This window comes from Choloepus didactylus, chromosome 18, assembly GCF_015220235.1.
Source record: "Choloepus didactylus isolate mChoDid1 chromosome 18, mChoDid1.pri, whole genome shotgun sequence".
Classification (NCBI taxonomy): Eukaryota; Metazoa; Chordata; class Mammalia; order Pilosa; family Megalonychidae; genus Choloepus; species Choloepus didactylus.
In genome coordinates, this window is record NC_051324.1 from 49,203,224 (window position 1) to 49,227,391 (window position 24,168).

At 55.8% G+C, this 24,168-nt stretch overlaps 3 protein-coding genes across 3 annotated transcripts; 2 read left to right on the forward strand and 1 right to left on the reverse strand.

The window, feature by feature from the left end:
* Window positions 1–104: 104 nt before the first annotated feature.
* LOC119513321 (titin-cap) lies at window positions 105–3,291 on the forward strand. The gene is made up of 2 exons (XM_037808425.1): window positions 105–2,271; window positions 2,530–3,291. The coding sequence occupies exons 1-2, from the start codon at window positions 2,162–2,164 to the stop codon at window positions 2,921–2,923; spliced, it is 504 nt and encodes a 167-aa protein (XP_037664353.1). The 5' UTR covers window positions 105–2,161; the 3' UTR covers window positions 2,924–3,291.
* Window positions 3,292–4,894: 1,603 nt separating this feature from the next.
* PNMT (phenylethanolamine N-methyltransferase) lies at window positions 4,895–6,689 on the forward strand. The gene is made up of 3 exons (XM_037809553.1): window positions 4,895–5,333; window positions 5,831–6,038; window positions 6,169–6,689. The coding sequence occupies exons 1-3, from the start codon at window positions 4,994–4,996 to the stop codon at window positions 6,608–6,610; spliced, it is 990 nt and encodes a 329-aa protein (XP_037665481.1). The 5' UTR covers window positions 4,895–4,993; the 3' UTR covers window positions 6,611–6,689.
* A 723-nt stretch (window positions 6,690–7,412) lies between these two features.
* Window positions 7,413–22,703, reverse strand: PGAP3 (post-GPI attachment to proteins phospholipase 3). Its single transcript, XM_037808910.1, has 8 exons — window positions 22,480–22,703; window positions 20,710–20,807; window positions 18,616–18,768; window positions 11,127–11,189; window positions 10,259–10,320; window positions 9,763–9,899; window positions 9,316–9,520; window positions 7,413–9,149 (listed from the first exon to the last, which is right to left on the reverse strand). Exons 1-8 carry the CDS (start codon window positions 22,658–22,660, stop codon window positions 9,086–9,088), a joined length of 963 nt encoding a protein of 320 aa, XP_037664838.1. The 5' UTR covers window positions 22,661–22,703; the 3' UTR covers window positions 7,413–9,085.
* Window positions 22,704–24,168: the final 1,465 nt, after the last annotated feature.

A 24,168-nucleotide genomic window follows, 5' to 3' on the forward strand; every position in this document is an offset into this window, starting at 1 on the left:
CTGCTGCCTGGAGGAAGATATCCGCTGTCCCCTACCTGGCCAGGGGCAGGGTCTGTGATGCAAGCCTCGGACTTGATCAGGGAGGGCCAGGGCCCTGGGCAGGACTAAGGCCAGAGGAGCCACCAGTGTTAGGGCAAAAGGGCCTCTCCATTGGCTGCTCACTCATCACGATTTTTCAGGATTGTTTAAAGGGTCTGAGACCTTTTCCGTTGGAGAGTGGGTGGCAGGTGGGGGACGATGGGTGCTGGCAGTGAATCTCTGCCAGGTTCCCCCCTCAAACCCCAGGGACTCCTTGGGACCGTTGTACTTTGAGCCAATTAAAAACCTGAACTCAAAAAAAAAAGCAGCCCCTCCCGCCTCTCCTCTTGAAACCGGGCAGGAGAGGAGGAGGGTGGCACTTTGGTGGGGGATGGGGAAGGAGTGAGCCGCAGCCCGTGGCCAGACACGGCACCCACCCTCCCACCCGCTCTAGACACCCACAGGACGGCAGGGCCAGCGGGGATCCAGTTCCCAGAATCCCATCACCCTGTCCTGAACGGTCCAGCCTGGCAGGTGGCTGTCAGGGAAATGTCACCTTCCCTTCTCCCAGGTGGGTCTCAGCCTCCTGTGAGGGCAGGTGAGGATGAGGTCCAGAGACCCCACAGGGCTTGAGGCAGGCTTGGTTCTTCCCAGCGTCCTGAAACCAGGGGGGCCTCAGCCCTTCAGGCTTCACACCCCCACCGTCCCCACCCCAGGAGTAGCGACAAACCTGGGACCCCAGCCGCCAGGGGCACCCTCCTCCCCACCCTGGCTGCCTGCAGGCTTCCAAAGAGCCAACTTGCTTAGAGCCAGGTGGATCCCAGCTTGGTCCTTGCTGGGCACGTGACCCTGGGAAAATCAATCTCCCTCTCTGAGCCTCCATTTCCTGCTCTGTAAGATGGAACTCGTTATGTCACAGAGTTGCTGTGAAATGAGAAGGTTTAAAGAACCAGGCAAGGTACCTCAGCAAACAGCAGTGGTCAGTCCTGTACCAGGCAGGGCCCATGCTGTCCCCACAGGGTCCGCCAGTTGCCAGGCACCTTGGCCCCGTCACTGTCACTGCCTCTTCTGGTGCCCTTTGCTTTGCTCACTCAGCGTCCCTGCCCCCCATGCCCTGTAACACCAGCTGCTTGTGCTGTGAGCTGCTGGGCTTGGGTGCTGGGCCATCATGGGAGCCATCTCACCCCCTGCTCCCCATGGGTGAGAGCTGGCCCACTCCCCGGCTAGCATGCAGGAGTTGGCAGGTGCCAGAACTCTTCTGGTCAGCCTTTGTGACCAGAAAGATGGGCAAGGGAGATCCAGAGAGGGGCAGGGGCTGACCCCTGGTCACACAGCCTGTTTATGGCCGACTCTCATCAAAGCCTTGGCTTCCCTATCCTACCTGGGGTATTGGGATAGAACTGGGGGGCCATGTCCCTCACCTCCCCCTCCACTCCAACTGGCCCAGCTTAGGAGACAGCTGCTCTGCTGCTGGCCATGGGGAGGGAAAACACCTGGCAAAGGTTTGTGCCCCAGGGTCCCAGGTGTGGAATTAACTTCCAGTCCCCCGACTGCTGTGGTGGGAGGGGTACTGGGCAGGGAGGTGGGGGTGGCTAGGCCTTTGGGAGCAGACACCAAGGACACCACTGCCCTGTCCCTTCTTGTCGAGGGGCTTGGTCAGGGTATGTGCCCTTGAGCCCTGGCAGAGGAGAGAGCAGTGGGGACAGGACCTGACAGCCGTGGCGGAGGGCCTGAAGGGGCATCAGTCCCTGCTGTTTCCTGCTCTGTTTACAGACAGACTGCCGTGCTCTCTGGGCAAGAGGGAAGGGGGGACAGAGAGCCAGTGCCCAGGCAGCACGGGGCTGGGCACGTGCCTGGCCTAAGACAGTGTCTGAGGAGTGTTGGCACACCTGTGGGAGTCGCTCTGAGGACCCCGCCCTCATGGGAGTGTCTTGGTCCCTTTAGAAACTAACCTCTGACCTGGGGACAGCCAGAGGCCAGGTACCTCCACCCCCACCCTGGGCCCAGAGTTCCCCCCATCAGTGAGTCTTGGCTCTGCTTATAGCATCTGACACCAGAGGGGCTGAAAATAGCCCCCGGAGGAGGGGGAGGAGGGGGCTATTTAAAGGGCTGGGCAGAAGCAGCCCAAGACAAGGTGACAAACATGGCCACTTCGGAGCTGAGCTGCCAGGTAACAGAGGAGAACTGTGAGCTCCGGGAGGCCTTCTGGGCCGAGTGGAAGGATCTGACACTGTCCACGCGGCCTGAGGAGGGGTGAGTGTGGCCACTCGGGGTCCCTCCTCTGCTTCTCCAGAGCAGGCTCCAAAACACCATCCCGAGCCTTGTGAGGCCAGGGCACAAAGCCCCAGAGAAATTCCTGGGAATGGGGGCAGGGATAGTGCCCATGGGGGAGAGCGAGGTAGAGTCACCCGTTCTGCACCCCAGTCCTGGCAGCCCCAGGGAGCCCCCCAACCAGCCAGTGACTGGGGGGCAAGCTCTCTCAGGAGCTCACTGCCCTCGCCCTCCCCCTAGTTGCTCCCTGTACGAGGAAGATGCCCTGCGGCGTGAGACCTACCACCAGCAGGGGCAGTGCCAGGCGCTGGTGCAGCATTCCCCCTGGTTGGTGATGCGTATGGGCATCCTCGGCCGCGGGCTGCAGGAGTATCTGCTGCCCTACCAGCGAGTGCTGCCGCTGCCTATCTTCACCCCCACCAAGCTGGGTGCCGCCAAGGAGGAGCGCGAGGACACCCCAATCCAGCTGCAGGAGCTGCTGGCGCTGGAGACGGCCCTCGGTGGCCAGTGTGCGGACCGCCAGGACATGGCCGAGATCACCAAGCAGCTGCCCCCCGTGGTGCCTGTCAGCAAGCCCGGTGCCCTTCGTCGCTCCCTGTCCCGCTCCATGTCCCAGGAAGCACAGAGAGGCTGAGCGGGCCTGTGACTCAGGCACCCCGATGCCTGCCCCGGGCTGGGCCCTTCCTGGCTAGGACCATGGAGGGGAGCTGCTGGCCATGGATGCTTTGTAGTTTGTCCAGAGTTGGGGGCTGGGGGAGGAAGGAGCCAGAGGTCAGGATGCCTGGGTCCCCTGAGCTCCCAAAGGGAGGGGAGCAAAGAGAGAGGAGAGCTGGGGGCTAGCACTGCTGAGTACCCCCAGCCCCAGAAGGGACAGAAGATTCTGGTGAGGGCAAGCGGTCCCTGGGAGAGCGACTCTGGTCCAGATTTCAGCTTCAGAGCAGGACAAAGTATGTGAGGGGGATTGGGAATCCTCTGGGAAGGGGGCTCGGAGAAGACCAGTGGGAGGGGGATGTGAAGAGGGCAGAGGTCGGGCGGGGCCCCCAGCACCCTCTTTTAGTGCTGCAATAAATGCTCAGTCATGTTCCAGAGTTTCCTCTCTTTCCTTCTGGTTGGTTGTGGGGGCCAGCCCATTGGTGTCCCCCCATGCCCACTTCTGGGAACTGGCTCTGCATCTGAGCTAAATATGGCAAAGCTAGTGGGTACACCCATGCCTGGTCAGGGGGCAGAGCTGTAAACAGGGCGCCTGTCCAGTCCCCTTCCCGTACCCTGACTGCTGCCCAGTGCTGGCCTCTGTGTTCAGCCCCCTGGCACTCAGCAGTGCCCAGCAGGCCAGCTGGCAGCCAGGGTTGGTTTAAATGATGTCTCAGGAAGAATATGGAGGGGGTTGGCACCAGGACTGTCCTTGGCTGTGCCTCGGGGTGTGGTTGGGGTCAATCACCCCAAGGCTGACTTACCTCTCAGTTCTGAATCCTTGGCTGGGCTCTGGCCTCCATGGCCTTGCTCAGGGTGGGGGGTTTGGGGGCAGGGTAGGGGGTCAGGTTCCTGTCTGTGACCTTTGCAGCTGTTAACTCATGTCCCAACCTGGCTGGTTGCCTAGCTGGACAAGGAGACACTTTCCCCTTGGGCCAAGGAGAGGCGAGGGCCACAGAGGTCTGGACCAAGGGGTGCTGGCCTGATCCAAAGGGCCCCCATTCTAGGAAGACCACGGAGATGTCCCCGCTGAATCTGTCCCCCATTTTGGAGAATAGGAGGAAAGACCACCCAGTCTTGGCACTGTGGTACATGGAGCCCCAAGCAGGACCTTTAGGCCTGGTCTGGCTGTCTCCTGCAGAAGGGGCTGGAGTGTGGGCTGGGAAAAAAGAAAGGCCAGAGACCCCAGACCAGCGGGGACCCACATCCTTTAGCCCTCGAAGGCCCTGACCGCGCCCCTGCAGCCCCCGGCCGCCCGGAGAGTGTGCCCGGAGCCCTCGTGTCCCGCCTGCGCCCCGCGCCCCCGCCGTGGCGGGAACGTCCCGAACTTTCCGCTCCTCTCCCAGCCCCGGAGAAGCGGGTTAAAGCCCGCGGGGCCCTCAGGAGAGGCCGGGCTGTTCCGCCCGCTAAGTGCATTAGCCCCGCTCGCCGGCCCTGGCCGCCCCTATCGCTGCTGCCATCGGACGGGCGGGGCCGGAGCCCGGCTGTTGGGCCCCCGGGGTGCCGCGGCCGGGACGGGAACGGACTGTCCTTTCTGCAGGTGGGGGGCGCCGGAGGCCGGGGAGTGGGGTAGGAGAGGACCCAAAAAAGGCCTGGAGCAGGGGCGGAGAGTTGGGGTGACATTACTGAGGAAAGGGGGTGGGTGTAGGAAAGGATGTCCCGGAGGGAGGGGAGCCTGGCAGGGGTCGAGCTCTTCCGGGGAGGGCGCGGGGAGAGGGGCACCGAGGAAAGAGGCGAGTTCGAAACACCGGGAAAGAGTAGAGACGGCAGACAGGAGGGGTGGGTGGCTGGGGAGCCGGAGGAGGGCGACGGGAGGAGCTGGGGACTGGCGGTGGCGGGGGGAATCTAAAGATTATGGGGGTAGGAGGATGGGGTGGGGGCACGGAAACCGGATTTGGACCCGGAGCAACTGAGGCAAAGGGAGGAGGGCAGCAAGGAGCAACTTCGGGGCGGGAACAGATGTTCCAGCGGCCGCCCCCCCGCGTGTCTGCCGCTCGCCCGCTAAAGGAGATGAATGGGGGGGGGGGGGCGCAGCGCGCGTGGCCCCGGGCGGCTCATCGCTCAGCCGTCGCCCGCGCAGCCGAGGGGTCCGGGTGGGCGTCCCGACGCAGATATAGGGCGAGCGCGCGGGAGGGCGGGCAGCGGCAGCAGCATGAGCGGCGCGGAGCAGAGCCACGCGGCGGCCCCGGCCCCCGACTCCGACCCGGGCCGGGCAGCGGTCGCCTCCGCCTACCAGCGCTTCGAGCCCCGGGCCTACCTCCGCAACAACTACGCGCCCCCTCGCGGGGACCTGAGCAGCCCCGACGGCGTCGGGCCTTGGAAGCTGCGCTGCCTGGCGCAGACCTTTGCCACTGGTGAGCGAGGGGAAACCGAGGCACAGGGGACAGGAAGCAAACAGAAGAGAAAGAGGGGCACTACCGGTTGGGAGAGGGGCAGAGGAGGTGAGAAGGAGGCCGGGAGGGGAGAATGCTCAGAATTGAGAGAGGTGGGGGGGCCACGAGGGGGCTGTGCAAGAGAGAGACTGAGATAAGGAGAGGCAGAGAAAGGGGTGGAGGCAGAGCTTGGGGAGAGGAGAAAGACAACTGGGAGAGAGAATCTGCCAGCCCCCCCAGGCGTGGTATAGTTTGTGGAACCCAAGAAGTAACCAACCCTTCCCAAGAAACATCAGTTGATGTTGGATCCTGGACTCAGGTGGAGGCCACCCTGGTTAGTCTAACTGCAAAGCCAACTCTTTTCCCAGATAGGGACACACACACTTGGAGAGACAGGAGGAGGGAGAAGCAGGTAAGGGAGGAAGCAGCGGGCCCTGGGGCAGGCCTGGCACCAGGACCCTCTTCCTTTGCCCACACAGGTGAGGTATCTGGACACACCCTCATCGACATCGGCTCGGGCCCCACTATATACCAGCTGCTCAGCGCTTGCGCCCACTTCGAGGACATCACCATGACAGATTTCCTGGAGGTGAACCGGCAGGAGCTGGGGCTCTGGCTACAGGAGGAGCCTGGGGCCTTCGACTGGAGCGTGTACAGCCAGCATGTCTGCCTGATTGAGGGCAAGGGGTAAGGGCTAGGGGGCGAGTGTGCAGGCAGGGGGACTTCCCGTGGATCGACTGGGTGGGGGGCACTGGGGAACTGAGCATGGGGCAGTCCTGAGCCACACTCTTGACCCCTGCCTTGTGCCCCTGCACAGTGAGTCCTGGCAGGAGAAGGAGCGCCAGTTGCGAGCCAGGGTGAAACGGGTCCTGCCCATCGACGTGCACCAGCCCCAGCCCCTGGGCGCTGGGGGCCTGGCGCCCCTACCTGCTGACGCCCTGGTCTCTGCCTTCTGCCTGGAGGCTGTGAGCCCAGACCTTGCCAGTTTCCAGCGGGCCCTGGACCACATCACCATGCTGCTGAGGCCAGGGGGGCACCTCCTCCTCATCGGGGCTCTGGAGGAGTCATGGTACCTGGCTGGGGAGGCCCGGCTGGCGGTGGTGCCCGTGCGTGAGGTGGAGGTGAGGGAGGCCCTGATGTGTAGTGGCTACAGGGTGCGGGACCTGTGCACCTACGTCATGCCCACCCACCTGCGGACAGGCGTGGACGATGTCAAGGGCATCTTCTTTGCCTGGGCCCAGAAGAAAGAGGGAGTGTGAGGCCGGTGGGCCCAGTGCCATGGTGGCCCTCCCCTCTCCCCCAGATCCCCCGTCTTCTGAGGTGACACCTAATAAAGAAAGCGTTCTCTGCTGCTGAGTGTCTGTGCTGTCGGTGGCTCTCCTGGGAAGCCACAAGGGCCCAGAGATGTCTTTTGTGAGTGTGGTGTGGGAGGCTAGACTTTCTTTTTTTTCTAAAAGCTTCCATGAGAGTAGGTCTCTGTACTCCTCATTCTTCTCAAACTAAGGAGGGCCAAGGTCAGGGAGAGCCCATATATATTGATTACCTACTGTAATCAATATATATTGATTGGCACTGGGGCAGGTCTATTATGTCCATTACCCCACTTAGCCCTCACACTCGGTGGCAGGTCCTGTTGTCCTGTTAAAGCTGAGTGGTTATGTAACAAATACAAGTGGGGTCTGGTTCAAACTAAAAGCCCACAATCTTCCTATGATGCCTTCTGCTTTGAGGCACAAGGAGAGTGAGGATAATTAGGTTGGAGTGGAATTTGCATGGGAGAGAGGGGGCTGTGCAATCCTGGCACAAACAAGGGTCCAGGGAACTGAGAAGAACTGGCACCGGCTTCCTTCCCCACCCCCGGCCAGAAGCCAGACTTAAGCTCTGCCCAGCTCTGCTCTTGCCCCGCATCCTGCTCCCTCCCATTTCCACCCCCATGTGCCTAGGCACAGACCTGACCTCCGTCCACTGCCCCCGGCCAGCTCTGGGTCCTTCCTACTCCACCTAACTCTGTCTCTTCCTTCCCTCCAGCCCACCCTATTCACACAAACGAGTGAACAAGGGTGAGACTCAAAACTGGTTTAATGAGAATGCCCCTTGCTATCCTCCTGCCTTAAAATAGTTCTCAGTATCACCAAAACCCAACACAGGCCACCCAAGTCCCTGAGGTTGGAGTCCTGGAATAGCTTCCCTCTCCCCAAGGAGCAGGGGCCAGGAAAAGAGCCCAAGTCCAGTCTCCCTGCTCCAATCACAGAACTGACTTACAGATGGAAAGTTTCTGGAGCTCCACAAATTGCCATTCTATCCTTCTGTGGCAGGAAAGTGCCAGGGGTCACTTCACCTTACTGGGATGCAGGCACAGCATGGCCCTGGCCTGCCCTGGGGCCACCCTGGAACAGAGGGCCTGTCTGGGGAGGGCAGAAACCTGATCCAGCCCTTCCCCCTCCCCAAGCTCCAGGCTGTGGCAAAGGGGCTAGCAGCAAAGGGACGGGGTGGGGGGTGGGGGGGCTGGTCATGCCTAGGCAAGGAAACAGGGTGACTAGAAAGGGCTTGGAGGGACACTCACTTCCTTCCTCCCTCTGCCTCCCAATGGGCTGGTTCTGGAGGGTGATATTGAGCTGTTTGGGGGCCCTGTGAGGTTTGGAGGAGGATTGCAAAAGGAGGCAATGGGCAGGAACATTGCACGTGTACACACACACACAAGCAGGCCAAACACCTGTACCCCCAGCCAGAACTTAGGGATATCCTGGCTCTCTGACAGGCTTGGGGCCTTGTGCAGAGCTGGTGCTCAGTAAACAATTGTTGATGGTAATTTGATCCCCATATCCTACTCCACCTGCCCCTATGTGGCACACTCATCTCACTCACCCACAAACCCACACTCGGACTATTCATACTCCCCTAACCCACATTAACCCACTTGCCCCACACCCCCTGCCTCCTACCCAACACATACACATGCTCTGAAACAGTTCACACCCTCCCCTATCCTCTTCAGCCTGCACGCCCAGGCCATACTCACACACACTGTCCCACCCAGCACACCACACACCCCAGGCCCATGCCCACGCCCCTCACTTTCCACTGGTCTGGCCCACACACCCCTACACCCTCACATGCAGGTGCCCAACCCTGAAAGGGAGTGTGGTGAGGCCTCCTGGGGGTCTGGCTGGAGAAGTGGCGGGGTGGGACCCCTTCCCCCTACCCAATCGCAGCAGCTGGGTCCCTTAGACCCCACGGAGTGAATGCAACCTGCCTTGAAACTTCTCGGGCAGCCAAAGAGCAAGTGTCCAGTGCCACCTAGTGGTGCCCTAGGGGAGGGCGCAGGCGGGATCAGAAGGGGACCCCACTGTGTCCCCAATGGCCTGCGGCACTTGGTCTCCCAGCTAGTCAGAGAGCTCTGACCACCCCGGTGGAAGAAAAAGCAGAGGCAGCCCTCCTCCCAGTGGAGCTAAGAATATTCTCAGCTCCACCCCAGTTCAGCTCCAGAGGGGTCCCCCATTCTCCAGCCCCAGTCTCTGACAGGCCGGGCTGGGATCAGGCTTGGGGATCTGTGAGGGCCACGTGCGGGCCAGCAGTGGGGTGGGCAGGGCACATAATTCCAGGCCCACACCCCTCATGTCCAAGATTAAGAAGTTAAAAAAAGGAAAAAAAAGTTATCTCAAGGGTCAGGAGGAGATGGGGAGCCAGTAGGGAGGGGGCAGGACCCCCAATGGGGCAGACCCACTCCCAGGTCCTCAGTCCAGCTTGAACTTGGCCTCTGATTCCTTCAGCAGGTACAGGCTGTCATCCTCCAGGAAGCTGTGGGCCGAGGGAGGAGCCCACTGAGGCACAGCTCTGGGTGCTCCCCCTGGGGGCAGCGTGAGGGTGGGAGGGGGCAAATGGGCAGAACAGAGGCCCCAGTCCCCACAAGAGTGGGCAAAGAAGGCACAGAGAAGGGGAGCCCTGGGCAGGGAGAAGTGCCCACCTGAAGAAGAGGACATGGACAGGGATGGTGCTGATGTGCCACATGGCGTGGGCGTCCAGGACCCAGAAGAGCGGCGGGAAGTCGAGCAGCTCGAGCAGGGACAGCCCCTGCAGCAGCAGGACCACCGCCATGCACTTGCGCACGTGAGGCAGCCGCCGCTGGTTCCGCAGGCACCAGGCCAGCCACCACGCCACATTCACCAGGCCTGGGGGCCGTGGGGGCAGGGAGGAGGCTCACTCCCTGCACCTCCTTCTTCCTTCCCCCAGGCCAGCCCATCCCCACACTCTGTTACCCCAGGACCATCTTCAGATGCTCCTCCTGAGGTCCCCTGTCTCACCTCAAATTCCTCCCCCTTCCCCAATCCCAAGGGGCTCTCTAGAACCTCCTCCCGGCAGGGCACCCTCCGCCCCCACTGCAAGCCAGCAGTCTGCAAGGGTCTGGCCTCACCGATGGCCACATTGGCTGCCAGGTTGTAGCCATAGTCGAAGCGGACGAGGCTCAGGTAGGAGACGTGCGCGGTCAGCATTAGCAGCAGCAGGGCCCGGAAGGTGCTGGCCACGGCTGGGTGCTGCAGCCCCACCGTCCTGCCCCGCCGACCAGAGCTGCTCAGGGGATGGGTGGCCATCGCCAGAGCGGCACTCCCTAAAGCACCTGCTTGCCCCAACATCGCTGTGTGGCCCCAGAAGCCACCACCCCTCTTCCCCACCAGCACAGGCCAGCTGGGCAGACCCCACCCCCACCCTGCACCCCCCAGGGGCCTGGTACCCAGTGTGGGGACTCCTTGTCAGGAGCCAGGGCCCCTAGACAGTCCTACCCCAAAGCCCCCTTCCAGGACAGCCTGGAGGGAGTGTGTGTGTGTTGGGGGTCCAGTGAAGAAGGCCTGGGGTCCCCTCTCTGGCCCCAGGACCTGTCCCTGTCCCTGCAGCCACCGAGGTGGGCTCACCTGACACAGCACAGATAGATTGAGTGTAGGATGACGGTGGAGGCACAGAAGTAGTCCATTTTCTGAGGACAGAGAGAGCCAGAGGAGGGGCCGGTGTGAGGGGAGCAGGAGGTGGACAAGGCCAGGGCCCAGTGTGGGGCCCAGGGAGGGACCAACGGGGAGGGGGCAGGGAGGGGCGGCAGAGGCTCAGCAGGGTCCAAGCTGGGCGCCTGGGCCTGCTCAGTGGGGCCGCGGCTTGTGCTCCCTCTCCATTGCTGTTGCACTTCAGAATTTCTCACAGTGCCCCTTGTGTTCACATTATACAATTTTTTAAAAACATGCTCAGCACATGGCCCCTATTCCCAGTCCCCTCTCAGCTTGCTGCCTGGAGTTTGGAGCAGCATTTTTAACATTTTAGCATGCATGGGCAGCTCCTGGGGAACTTACTAAAATGCAGATTCTGACCCAATAGGACTGGGTGGGCCTGGAGATCTGCCCCGTGGACAGCTCCCTGGTGCTGCTGGCGCCCTGCCCTGAGGACCATATTTTGAGCCTTGGGGCTTCAGAGGCACTGGGGGAGGGCGCCTGTCAGGACTCACGCACTTATGGGCAGCTGCGGGCTCTGGTTCCGACAGCGCCCCTTTACTAGCGAGATGACCCTGAGCAAGTTACTTCTCTCCAAAGCTCATAGGTTCAAAAGAGCCAATAATCATACCTGCCTCTTGAGGTTCCCGTGCCGCTCAAGTATGCTAATCGGTTTAAAATGCCCAGCAGGTAGTAAGTGCTCCATAGTGGTAGTTACGATCAGATGCCAGAGCCGCCCTGACCCCTCCTGGGGCTCCCCTGGGACAGTCCCACCCAGGGATGGGGAAGCAGGAGGGGCTCTCACCTCCGTGAGGTCGGTGTCCCTGGTGTGAAAGACTGTGGACCAGAACCAAGCATTGAGGGAGACCTGAGGAGGGAGGGGGCTGGTGAAGGTGCCGCCCCAAGGTGGGGAGACCCCCGAGGGCGCACATCCGCCTCACCTTGGGGAAGGGTCACTGCCGGGGGGGGGGGGGGGGGGAGGGGGCTCTGATTGGCTGGGCAGGATCCAGTGAGGCAGAGAGGGTGCTTTCCAGTGCCCCTGGAGCCCTCTGGATAAACCCGTGCCCCTCTACTCCCACCCATCCCAGTTCCTTCGGGCTCAGCTTCACGGGGGCTGCAGCCTGCGCAGGTTCCGGCCTGGCTCGGGAACTAGTTCCGGCAGAGCCCAGTTCCCGGTTACTCAATCACTGAGACAACAGCCCCTGGGGGCCTCGCCTCCTCCCCCAACCGGCAGGTGATGACAGCCCCACCCGGGCCCAGGGGAGCCAGTGACCTCAGTAGGCTGGGGGCGGGAATGAGGTGGGTGGAGTGGAGGGGCTCGAGCCAGCTTGGGGTGTGTCCCCGAGAGGGCAAGCTAGCAAGTGAGGGAGCCTCTGAGATCAAGCAGATCCCGTGGGCCAAGTCTCCGAGGAGGAGGGTGGCCGCCCGGGGAGCCTCCTCCTGGCTGGGCCGGCCCAACCTGCCCGACCGGTGGCTGCTCCCCAACCCTGGGAGAAGCAGAGGGCAGGGCTGGAGGGCTGCGGTGGGCAGGGGCCCTGGGGAAGGTCTGAGGCCTTTTGCCTGGAACTGAACTACCTGGAAAGAGAGGACAAGTCACCTTGCAAATGAACCTCTTGCAGGAGTTGACGGTGGCACTTTTTTCAGGGACTGCTATGGCCACAACAGAGGCCCAAATTACTCTAAAGGAGGGGTGGGTTGGGAGGGAGTGCTGGGGAACCAGCGACAACCAGGTAAAGGAAGAAATCAGGGGTGGGAGGTCAGGCCTAGGATCCCTGGAGGTGGAGGGATGCCCAAGCTGGCACCTGCCAGCCAGAGATGGGTACCCAGGTACCCTTGTGCCCTGGTCCCCTGCCTCCTGCCCGCTCCCCATCCAGAACTGCAGCAGGCTGTAGAGGCCCCAGAGAGCTCTTGGGTGCAGACCTGCAGAGCTTAGGAGAGAATGTGGGGGGCAGTGGGGTGAGTGGTGGGCCCCAGAGTCAGTCGGGCATTCTCATGATGCCGGGCCCTGGGAGTCCCGGAGGCTCAAGGAAGCCCGGTGTAGCCTGGGACCCAGGCCTGGCCTTGCTGTCCCGGCTCCTCAAGACCCGGCAAAGGTACTGCCCTTCTGGGCCCAAGCAGCCCCCTGGGACAGATCAGGGGCTAGCCTAGAGATCCCCCAGTTCCTCTCCTGCCCTGATGTCAGGTTATTTATCCCAGGTCAGGCTGCTTCCTCCTTTGAGGTACACACGGCATGGCCATCCTGCCCCGGGACGCAACTCCAGGCTCCTCCCTGATGCTGTCCCTTCCCCAGACACCAATGGAGGCATGCTGTGGAGGCTGGAAAAGGGGCACTGCTCCCCACAAAGTCTGTGATGCTTGGGGTCAATGTGGGCAGAGGGGCAGGCTTGGGGCTGGAGACCAGGCAACCATGAAGGGCAGGTCCCCTGGGAAGGCAAGGAACAAGTGACATCCTCAGGGAGGACAGTGTGGCCCTGGAGCCAGTGTGGGAGGAAGGGGAAGGCAGCCAGGGCTGGCAGCCAGCCAGGCCGCCTTGTCAGCCACAGCAGGAAGGGGAAGGTGATAAGAGGACTGAGCTAAGTGGCAGTTGGAACAACGAAAGTGGGAGAGAGTAGTGCATAGCCAGGACTCAGTTCTATGGGCTGGGGGGTTGCTGGGCCTCCTGTCCCCCTCCTCCCAGCGTGCCTTCCACTTAACAGAGATCCACTGAAGCTCTGCACCTCTGAAAAGTTCCCTCTCCTCTGGGGAGTGTCCCCTTGTTGGGGGGCTCCTCTTCTGACCCTTTCCCCAGACTTGGGAGGTAGTGTCATTAAGAATGCAGACCCTAGAGCCAGACTGTCAGGGTTCAAATCCCAGCTCTGCCACTTCCTGTGTGTCCTTGGACAAGTTTTTTAGCCTCTCTGTGCCTCAGCTGCCTTGTCTGTAAAATGGGAATAATCATAGGGTTGATAAGGATTCAATGAGCAATAGTGGTATACAGCACCGGGCCAGGACAGGTGTCATTTCTTCCCGACACTCACACGTCTCCACAGACCAAAGTGAAAGAGGCCGAGTCTGCCTCCTACTCTCTCTGCAGGCCAAGGAAGTTCAGGCAGAGAAGGGGTGGTCTCCCCACAGCTGCCTAGGACCACCCCCACAGAATGCCCAGTCCCTCCACAGTGCGACAGGCTCCCTTCCCAGGCCCTGGGTTTAAGTCCGACCTTGGCCACTAAATAGCTGTGAGATCTTGGGCGATTAACTTAGCTTCTCTGAGCCTCAGTTGCCTCACCTACAAAACAGGGACTAATAGTGTCCACCGCAAAGGAGGGTCATGAGAATCATGTTATGTGAAATGCCTGGCACAAAGGAATTGCTCAACAAATGGTTCCCCCCCAAATTAATAAATGGTAAAAATAAGTAAATGTAATTGCTGCCAGGCACACAGTAGGTGCCCTAGAAATGTTGGTTTCTTTCCTCTGGTAGGCTGTACACCTCACTTCACTTCACCTGACCCCCAACTTCCCCTCCTCAAGGTCAAACCTTGGGGCCCAAGGTCTCTGGGTCCCAGAACACAGCTACAGGAGAGCCCCTCTGCCTCGATGCTGAGCCCCTCTCTCACCAGCATGGACTGAACAGATACTATTTCTCTTCACTCAAGACACAAGCAAAGGAGACAGAGGGATGTGGAAGGAAGGGAAAGCCCCAAGATGCCAACAGACCCTCCCGACTCCTCAGCCTGGCTCCAGTGGGAAGGCTGGGGAGTGGGCTGGCCGGTCAATTGGACAAGCCGGAAGGTGATGGGTGGCCCAGCTGGCACCAAGGGCTGCGTGTAAACACCCAGCAAAGGGGAGGCTGGGGGCAGCATGCCAAGGGGGTGGGGCTCGAGGGGGACAGGGGAGGCTGGATGTGGGGGAAGCAGGAGGCTGTTTCAGTCTGTTGGAAAATAAGAAAATTGAGACAAAAATATCACAGCCGTGAAACTGGTTGGATGCCAAGTGAGCCAGATCTGTCAGGAATTCGACCCCAGTGCTAAGCCCCAGTGCTCGGAGCTGTCACTGACACCGTGGCAGTGGGGACAAGTGGGTCTTTAAATAGCAGCCTGTCTCAGAAGTGGGGGAGGCAGAATGTTAAATATGATGCCTGCTGCCATCCTGGGGCCCCCCAGGGGCTACTGTGTCTTACCCTCTGCCTCAGGCAGGGCAGGCCATCCCTAGCTCACTCCTGAGAAAGAAAGGGGGAAGAGGTGGATGGATATGAGAAGAGGCTTTTTCCACCATCAAAAAGGATTCCTGTCATTGTTCTACAGCTCCTGCCTGACCTTCAGGAAGTCCTTTCTGAAGTCTAACTATCATTCTGCTGCAGTCAGTCTCAACCTAGTGCTCCTTGTAGTTTCCTTACTTGTGGTGGTTTAGGCTTCCCTGCCACCCTCACCCTCTTACTTCTACACTCAAGGACCTTTCCATGCTAGATGAAGGGGGGCAAGGGATTAGTTTGGCCTCCTGGCTTTGGCAGAGAGCAGGGGCCCCCAATTCTGTGAAGTCAAAGGGCTACGGTGTGCAGAGCTTTGGTGGGATCTCCAGCCCTGCCTGCCTGCTGCCCAGCCTAAGACCAGGCCTAAATGGCAAAGCAGAGGCTACCTTCTCACGGAAGAGCTTCATCAGCCCTGCGGGGGGGGGGGGGGTAGGATCCTCTCATTTCCCAGAGATAAAGACTGAAACTCTCCCTAAGACCTAACCTGGAGCAGGTGAGGGGCCTTCCTGTCCCCGCCCCAACAGAAATCAGGAGCTCCACTGGCTCCCAAAGACCCACCCCAGGACAAGGTCCACTGCTGCACCCTGCACACAGAACAAGATTTCTTTTTTCTGCAGAAACTCAGACAGAACTGAAGACCAAGAGTAAAATCCAATCCAGATTGTCAAAGGGCCTGTGTCCCTTGAGGACCTAGTGGTGGCAGGAGGGGGTCCCACCTCCCAGAACCCCGTATCCCACAGGGTGCTGATGCATCCTAAGACACACAGCACAGGTGTCTGCGCTCTCCTGACCAATATCCGCTTTCTCCCCGAGGGAGACTACAGGATATCCCAGGCAGTGCACGACCCGTTGCCAAGAAGGCAGCTGAGTGGCAGAGATCAATGAGAAGAAAGACCCGAGGACCAGGGAGAACAAGGCAAGAGTTGTGGAGTGACCACTGGCCCCTGGCACTTGTGAGGACAAAGGGTGGGCCCCTCCGGGTCTTTCCAAGGAGGCTCTGAGCTTCATTTGGAGAATTCAGGCAGGGCTGCCCACTGCTTTCTAAGAGGGGCGGGGACGAGGACGCGGGATGGGCACTGGGCTCAGATAAGCAGTGTCCCTGGAAGAATCCCAAGGGAGAGGGGACAGGTGTTCCCTTCTCAACGTCCCTGCCCTTCCTGCTTTCTTGGCCAGGACCAAATTCCCTTCTCTGCGGGAGGCCTGACCAGGAAGTTGGGGCTCTCTCTCACCCAGGCCTGTGACCCACCGTGTATGCTGATGCCAGGCCCTGACTGCCCCCAGCTTGGCGCTCAGGGTGGCTCTGCCACATCGTCTGCTCTCTCTCCACTCCCCTTCACACAGCCACACTGTGGCCGGGTTCCAGCCTCTGCACCTCTGCCGCTGTTGTGCCACCAGCCTGGAATGCCTGCATCCAACCTCCTCTCCCACCATATGCACATGTCCAAACCCAACCTGCACGCCCCAGATGAATCTTCTCCTCCCTGCCCGGGAACTCCCAGGCCTGCATTCTGCCTCCCAGGGTAGCTGGGCCTGCACCCGCCTTCATGCTCCCACTAGGCCTCGCGCCTTAGGCTTTGGCCCTGTCTCTACCTACAGCAACTGCTCAACAAACAGTCACCACAGTCCACGGAGGCTCAGTGCTCAGGCCGTGAGGTCAGACAGTCCTGGATGCAAACCCCATCTCTCTAACTTACTAACTTGATAGCTGTTAACTTTGGGCAGATTTTTCCCCTTTAAGCTTTACTCAGAGCTCACGGGGGTATTCTGAGGATTGAACGAAAAAATGTACATCAAGTGCTTAGGTCACTGCTGGTTACATGTCCCAGAATTCATGATTATTATTATTATTTGTTGACTAGAAAGCATTAGAGAAGATGGAACTTTCCCAGAGGTTTAACAGCCTCCTTTCCTGCCCTCCTCCTGACCCCCATCTCCTACATCTAAGGCTTGGCTCAGACTTCTTGGCACCCCCACATCATCAATTTTCCTGAGGTCCTCAGGACATCCTTCAGTTCTCTCCTCACTTGACCATCCAGCAGAGTTCTGGAGAATTCTGAAAGGAGAGCTGACCCCTCTCTCCTCCCTGTCTTCTTCCCGAGGCTTCCCTACACACACCATCTCCTAGTTTTCTACCTCCCTCTCTGGCCACTCCTGTCTCCGCTGCTGGCTCATCCTCCTCTACTCAGTCATTGAATTTCGGAGTGGCGCAGGCTCTGTCCCAAAGGCCCCTCTCTTCTCACCGTCTAAGCGCTCCCTTGCCCACCACATCCACACCCACAGCTGCTATCACTGTCTCACAAGTGGAAACCCAGGATCCTCCCGGGTTCCGCCTCCATCTAATCCACTGCTGAGGCTTGTCTGCACAGCCAAGAGGATACGAGTGTGGGCTCTGGAGCAAGAGGCCTTCAAACCTGGCTCCCTGGCTTATCCTTTTCAGTCCTTGGTTTTCTCTTCTGTGAATCAGGGATAATAATAATGTCGACCCCATAAGCTTGTTAAGGATTAACAAAGTTAATACTTTAAAAATGCTTAGAATAGTGTCTACTATACAGGAAGAGCTATGTATATTTTTGCTAAATAAATAAAATAAACTCAAAAAAATTATTTTAAACGTCACCTACAAAACAGAGCGAGAACACACTCACTTCTCGTTAACCATTCCCCCCGGTCCGTGCCACTTCTCTGGTTTAGCTACTGCACCCTGTGCTGAAACTACCAACTGGTCCCCTGCACCCACTCTTGCCTCCTCCACTCTGTTCTCTACACGGTAACCAGAGCGCAAAGCTGTTCATGAAGCCCCTTCTCTCTCTCATCCTCATTTAAAACCCCTGAGTGTCCCGGTACACTCTGAAGATCAAGACTAGAGTCTTCGCACATCACTCGGACCCTCCATGGGCTGGTCCGGCCCACCCAGCTCACACCCGCCTCACTCCTACCCAACGCCCTGGCTTCCTGCACACCAGCTCCTCGAATGACCGGCACCCCCTCCTGCCTGTGCACACCCTGAGTCTTCTGTTGAGAAGATGCCCCCTATTCTCCCTAAATTCACCTGGTTAACATTTACTCATCGTTCAGATCTTATCTGAAATGCTCCTTCCTCAGACAAGCCCTCCCTGATCTCCCTGCACTGGTCTAGTCCCCATCACACACCCCACAAGTGCCTCTCCTCCTCTCCTCCACTGTACTTATTCACGGTTGTACTTTCACATTCAGTTGTGATTGTGTGACTAATACCAGAGGGTAGAGACCTGTCGGCTTTTACACACTTTTGTAACTCCAGCACCCAGCCGGGGGCTGGCACATAGTAGGTGCTCAATACAGGAAGGAATGGCTGTTTTGATGGCGGGAAGAGGATTGAGTGGGCAATGTTTCCTTAAGGCCTAAGGTGGTAGCTCTGATCTTGAGGCAGCCATTGCACCCTCTCGCTCTTATACCCCAAGGCTGTAACAGTTCACATCCGTATCCCAGTCCACACTTCTCACACAGTTCCAGACCTGGACACCAGCTCCTCTGAGCAGCCACACTGTGATGCTGAGAGTTCTCTCTGCACACTCAGATGGGACATATCTTGGCTTCTCCAGGATGTCTCAGACCAGGCTGAACTCTAGACTGCTGTGGCTGTCACTGCCTGCCAGGCCTGGGCTGGAACTAAGATGGCGCCAACCCCTCCAGAGTTCTCCTGCATCCTGGTTTTGGGGACTGGAGTGCCCCAGAGGGGTCCTTGGAAAGACCCACGGTCTCAGCATGCTCCCTACCACCCACCTCCCCTCTCTACTTATGACCTACCCTATTGGGTCTGTTAGGGGCTTTCTCCTTCTGGACAAGAGCAATGTTTCCTTCCTCTCTTCCTCCCAAACAGCCTGGCCTAGGACTCTGCTAGAAGGGTAAGGCCTGTTTCAGCACCTTCCTGTTTTCTCCCCAGGTGTGACCACCCCACAGCTGCAACTTTCCCTTGGAAACAGAGGGGACATTGGGTGGGTAGAAGCCCTGTTGAGCAAGAATGGGGACCTAAGAGTCCCTCCTTCCTGGATGAGGGCACAGAGCCCGACCCTCACCAGGTTACCTACCCAGGCAAAGGCCACGCAGGTGTGGTACATGGGGGAGGAGGCTGGCACGGAGATTCGGTAGCGGCAGAGCATCACCAGGCTGGCCAGGCCATTGAGGAAGGAGGCCACGGCGGAGGCTGGCTCTTGGAAGAACAGGAACCGGGAGAAGGGCCACTGAAAAAGGAGCAAATGGAGGGGGCCTGAGGAGCAGACAACCCCCAACTGACCCAACCTACCTTTTCTTGACATACTGCATCAACAAGCCTCCAGCTGGCTCCTCAGCTCTGGACCTTGGCCAAAGCCTCAGGTCAGCCCCTCCTCCGGCCAATAAGTCCCCGTCAGTCTTTAGTGGAGGGTCACATCCCCAGTCCTGGTCGGCACTTACAGCACCATATAAGCCCTGGTCTCTGGGAAGTATAGATGGCTCAGCATAGCCTAGTGGAAGCAGCACAGACCTGCCATCCAGAAGACACAAGTCCTAGTCCCTTCTCTACTGGTGACCACAAACCCTCTGAGCCTCGGCTTTCTCTGTGGCAAATTGGGGACAATAATTCCTGTCAACCTTGCTAGGCTGGAATGAAATAACATTGGATCAAAAGGCACCAGTAGAAATGGAATAGTTGATCCTCAAATTCACATGGAATTGCAAGGGCCCCGAATAGCCAAAACAATCTTAAAAAAGAAAAACAAACTTGGAGGACTCATGCTTCTCAATTTCAAAACTTACTACAAAGCTACAGTAATCAAAACCGTGTGGAACTGACACAAGGATAGACATAGAAATCAATGGAATAGAATTGAGAGTCCAGAAAACCATACATCTATGGCCAATTGATTTTCGACAAGGGAGCGAAGCACATTCAATGGGATAGAAGATTCTCTTCAACAAATGGCGCTGGAAAAACTAGAGATCTACATGCAAAAGAATGAAGTTGAATCCCATCAGGGAAATGCAGTCATTAGAGAAATGCAAATCAAAACCATAATGAGAAACTACTTCATACTCACTAGGACGGCTACTATTTAAAAAACAGAAAATAACAAGTGCTGGCAAGGATATGGAAGAATTAGAACCCTCTTGCATTGTTGGTGGGAATGAAAAATGGTGCAGCCTCTGTGGTAAACGTTGTGGAGGTTCCTCAAAAAGTTCAACATATAATTGCCATACTCCTAGGTATACACTCAAAATAATTAGCAACAGGGACTCAAACAGATACCTGTACACCAACGGTCATCGCAGCAATATTCACAATGGCCAAAAGGTGGAAACAACCCAAGTGTCCATCAACAGAGGAATGGATAAACAAAATGTGGAATATCCACACAATGGCAGAGTAGTCAGTCATAAAAAAGAATAAAGTTCTGATACATGATACAACATGGATAAACTTTGAAAACATTATGCTAAGTAAAATAAACCAGACACAGAAGGACAAATGTTATATGCTTCCACTTATATGAAATATCTAGAATAGGTGAACTGATAGAGACAGAAAGTAGATTAGAGGTTACCAGGGGCTGGGGGAGGGTTAGGGAGCTATTTCTTAATGGGTAGATTTTCTGTTGGTGGTAAATCTATTGGGGGGATGAAAAAGTTTGGGTAATGGATGATGGTGATGGTTGCAAAACTTGTGAAAATAATTAATGCCACTGAATTTTACATTTAAAAACGGTTAAAATGGCAAATTTTATGTTCTATATATGCTATCGCAATAAAATTTAACAATAAAAAAGGCACCAACAAACTGTGCCTCCTTGGGCAATCTGAGGGGCTATTACTATCAATCCAGACCTCTACTAGAGAAACAACAGAAAGGATGTCATAGTAGGGCAGCAAGGTGGGCACCTCAACCACCCTAAGAAACCCAGAGCACCATGATCTGAGGAGACCCCCAAACTCCCCTGCCCAATCTTACTTCTCCATATCCCAAGGCAGGATACAAATCCAGAGGCAGAACACAATGTTCCCACCTGGAAGCCAGCAGATTTTGAGAACAGATACCTGCCACAAACACACACACCCCAACTCCAGCCTAAGCACCAGCCAGATAACTTGGACAGCACGGCCCACCTGGGTGGTATCTTCCCCTCACCACACCACCATCAGACACTCACCTTGCCATGGAACTGAGGCACTCTGTGACCTTCCTGGAGGTAGAGGCCAACAGTGATCCACATACACTCATACTTACAGTCGTCCCAACAGGTCCAACCTGAAACAGACAATTAAGGCCTCGTTAAAATACCCAGCACGGGGAGGCAGGGAGAGTCTGGACGTGGCCCAAGAGTGAAGGCCTGCGTGTCGGCAAGAACCAGAAGACATCTCAAAATTTTAGCTTGGACAGATGAGAGATCGTGCGGTATACACATAAGGGTGTGTGTATGTGTGTGTGTGTGTAGCAAGTGTGTTTTGGAGGTAGGGAGAAGTACAGTGAACAAATGGAGATGTTTTCTTCTCTCCTCTTTTCATCTAACACGGGGATTTTGGCTTCTGCTGAACTCATCAATAGATACCTGGGTTTGTTTGCCCCACATGAACACAAGATTTGTTCTCACTTCTCACTAGAGAGGGACTCTTGCTACCTTCTTCCCTCCTATGAAAATGAAGTCCAAATTCTTCAGCCTGACTTCTGAGGTACCAGACTGCTTTTCCAACTTTCTCTCCCATTAATCATTTTCATGCACCCTGCCACCTGGATAAACCAAGCTGCCAGAAGTCTCCACTCTCTTGGTTCCCTTTGTCTGGAATACAAAGGGTTAGGGAAAAGAGGACAAGCTTGTGGTTAGATAGGCCAGAGCTAGAAACTCTGCTGTATTATTTTCTGGCTTTGTGACCCTGGCAAGGGCACTTAACATCTCTGAGCTTCTCCATCTGAAAAACTGGGATAATACGAGAAACTACCTCAAAGGGTTGTTGTGAAAATTAACTGACCTATTGTGATAACCACCACACAGAAGGGTGGTCATTATGTTGGTTCCTTGCCCACTATGGCCATAAGTCCAAATGTAACGTATCCAGCAGGCAAAACTCAGATGGAAAAACAGAATGTCCCAAGACGATCCCTATCCCTACTCCCTCAAAACCAGAAGTGATTCCTTCCTCCCTCAAATGCTTCCAGTGCTTAATCCAAGGATCTTTTAGGCCTCAAACCACTTCCTCCCTTGTACTTGAGATAGTTAATGTCCCTATGGGGACTGAGAGCCCTTGAGGGCAGGATGCCAGTCTGATTTCAGTGCCACTGTAAGGCCTTCTACCCAAGAGGTATTCGATAAAAACTCATTTGACCAAATAAATAAAAAGTAAATGAAAAGAAATGAAGTTCTGATACATGCTACAACATGGATGAAGCATGAAGACATGTTGAGTGAAAAGTGTCAGAAATGAAAGGACAGATACTGTATGACTTCACTTATACAAAATAACTAGAACATGCAAATTCCTAAAAGACAGAAAGTAGATTACAGGTTATCAGGGGCAGGAGGGAGAGGGAATGGAAAGTTAAGGTTTAGTGGGTGCAGAGTGTCTGTTTGAGGGGTGATGGATACATTTTGGTAACAGATGGTGGGAATGGTATCATTGTGAATGTAATTAACGCCACTAAATTGTATGCTTGAAAGTGGTTAAAATGGAAAATTGCATGTTGTATATTACCATAATTTTAAAAAATAATAAATGAAAGCTCCTGGGACAGCAAGAGACTCTAATCACCCTGGGGCTGCTCTCACTTCCACTATTAACCGACCCGGGGCAGAGGGGTGGGGATGGGGGTGGGCCTAGGAGGCAAGAGGGGTAGCTAACTTGCGGAGATTGCAAATGAGTTTGGGGGAACGCAAGGGGCGGAGCCGAGATAAGCGGGCGGGGCTTATTCTGGGGGCGGGGCTTACCTGCCAGACTCATGTAGATTGGCTGTCGAGAGCGGAAGTGCTTCAGTGCGCTCCCGGAGCAGTTCCGCTCCTCGCACCGGCGCACGCAGTCGCGGTACACCGGCTCGCGGTCACCTTGGGAACCACTGGCCAGCGCTGCCGCCCCGGCCAACAGCACCAGCCGCGCCGCGCGTCCGACCATCTCCACCCTGGCCGGCCGCCGGCGGAGTTTAGGAGCGTGTCAAGCTTCCACTTCCGGAATAACCGGAAGTACCTTGTGTTCATTGTTCTCCTTTCCGCTCGCGTTCACCCGGTTTAAATTAAAGTTAGCGGATTTTTGTGGGTGACTGCCCCGCCCCTCGTTTCTTTTTGATGTCCAGACATTGAGGCGACAAGGCTATTGGAAGGGGGATGCCTGGTGGGTTAAGGAGCAAAATAAAGTGGTCTTTTATCAACATTGGCAGGGACCTGCAAAATAAAGTGGTCTTTATGAATTTCTTTTTCCAGGGCCTCTCTTTTAGCTGGGATTATTTTTCTGTCATCCCTGATAGATTTCACCTCCTAAGTGTACCTAGAACTGTCCACTTGTCTCCATCTCCAACTGCCAGTACTCTGGTTAAAGCCATTACTGTCGCCGAGACAGCCTCAGTTGCCTCTTTTTTTTTTTTTTTAAGACTTGGAAATTCAACTTTACAAATGTTCTCCTATAAACAAAGATGTCATTCCATCCCTTCAAAATACTTTTAACGGATTATTTCCACACAAAAAACACATTACATAATTTTAATCTGCACAAAATTGTATTAAGGGATGAGCAAGTAACGTCACAAGATGGTTTTAAAGACATGAAAACAAAATCAAACATACAACAACTTATCTAGCATAAATATTCTGTTGTCTGACAGAATGAAGAATTAAACTCACACCTTAATGTTTCCACCAGGAAATGAAAACATGATTAATTTCTGGAGATAAATCCTTCACAATAAACAGTCTTTTTATGTAGTACGGTTTAATTGTGATTGTTTAGGATTGCTCTTGTAGGCTTACATTTATGCTGATTAAAAAAATAATAGGTCATCATTGGAAAACAGGCACAGACTTTTCTGCACAGATTTCTGCACAGTGAAAATACGGTCTGGTCTCATCATTCAGGCAAGTCAATAAAATAACAAAAGCAAGAAAGAACTTAAAGCAAAAGCACAATCATCATGTGACTGACTTACAAAATTAGAATTCTTCCTGAAATCAGGGAGTGCTGCCCCTTAATAGTTACCATAATTAGACTTTTCCATAGCTGAAACAATATATTGTCAAAAAATTTAACCATAAAGTTCTAAATTAACCTATTTATCATTTTATATGTAATAATTAGTTTTAAAAATCGTTTAGATTTTATCTAGGGGGCATAATCACTCTCACATCATAGCTAATTCCTAAGGAATGTCAAAAATTTGGGAAAACAACAACAAACTCATCCCTGAGAAGGGAGAGAAAGAAAAATCTCTGTGAATACAGACATTACAGTCTAGTACCTTTTTAACAAACTTTTCCACAGCATGAACTATTATTAACAGCCAGCAATTGAATGTATTTCATTTCTGAATAGTTACTGCCTGTGTTTTATTGATCTGATCTTTTTGTAATGAAACTACAAGTACAACATTAAAAAAAAACCAGATAAATAGGCAGTCTTATTTTATTGTCAGC

Coding starts and splice junctions, on each gene's coding strand:
- LOC119513321 (XM_037808425.1), top strand. CDS start 2,162: ATGGCCACTTCGGAGCTGAGCTGCCAGGTAACAGAGGAGAACTGTGAG. Junction 2,272..2,529: donor TCCACGCGGCCTGAGGAGGG/GTGAGTGTGGCC, acceptor CCCTCCCCCTAG/TTGCTCCCTGTACGAGGAAG.
- PNMT (XM_037809553.1), top strand. CDS start 4,994: ATGGGGGGGGGGGGGCGCAGCGCGCGTGGCCCCGGGCGGCTCATCGCT. Junction 5,334..5,830: donor GGCGCAGACCTTTGCCACTG/GTGAGCGAGGGG, acceptor TTGCCCACACAG/GTGAGGTATCTGGACACACC. Junction 6,039..6,168: donor TGCCTGATTGAGGGCAAGGG/GTAAGGGCTAGG, acceptor GCCCCTGCACAG/TGAGTCCTGGCAGGAGAAGG.
- PGAP3 (XM_037808910.1), bottom strand. CDS start 22,660: ATGGTCGGACGCGCGGCGCGGCTGGTGCTGTTGGCCGGGGCGGCAGCG. Junction 20,808..22,479: donor AATCTACATGAGTCTGGCAG/GTAAGCCCCGCC, acceptor TGTCTGTTTCAG/GTTGGACCTGTTGGGACGAC. Junction 11,190..18,615: donor CCTGCGTGGCCTTTGCCTGG/GTAGGTAACCTG, acceptor CTCCCTCCTCAG/GTCTCCCTCAATGCTTGGTT.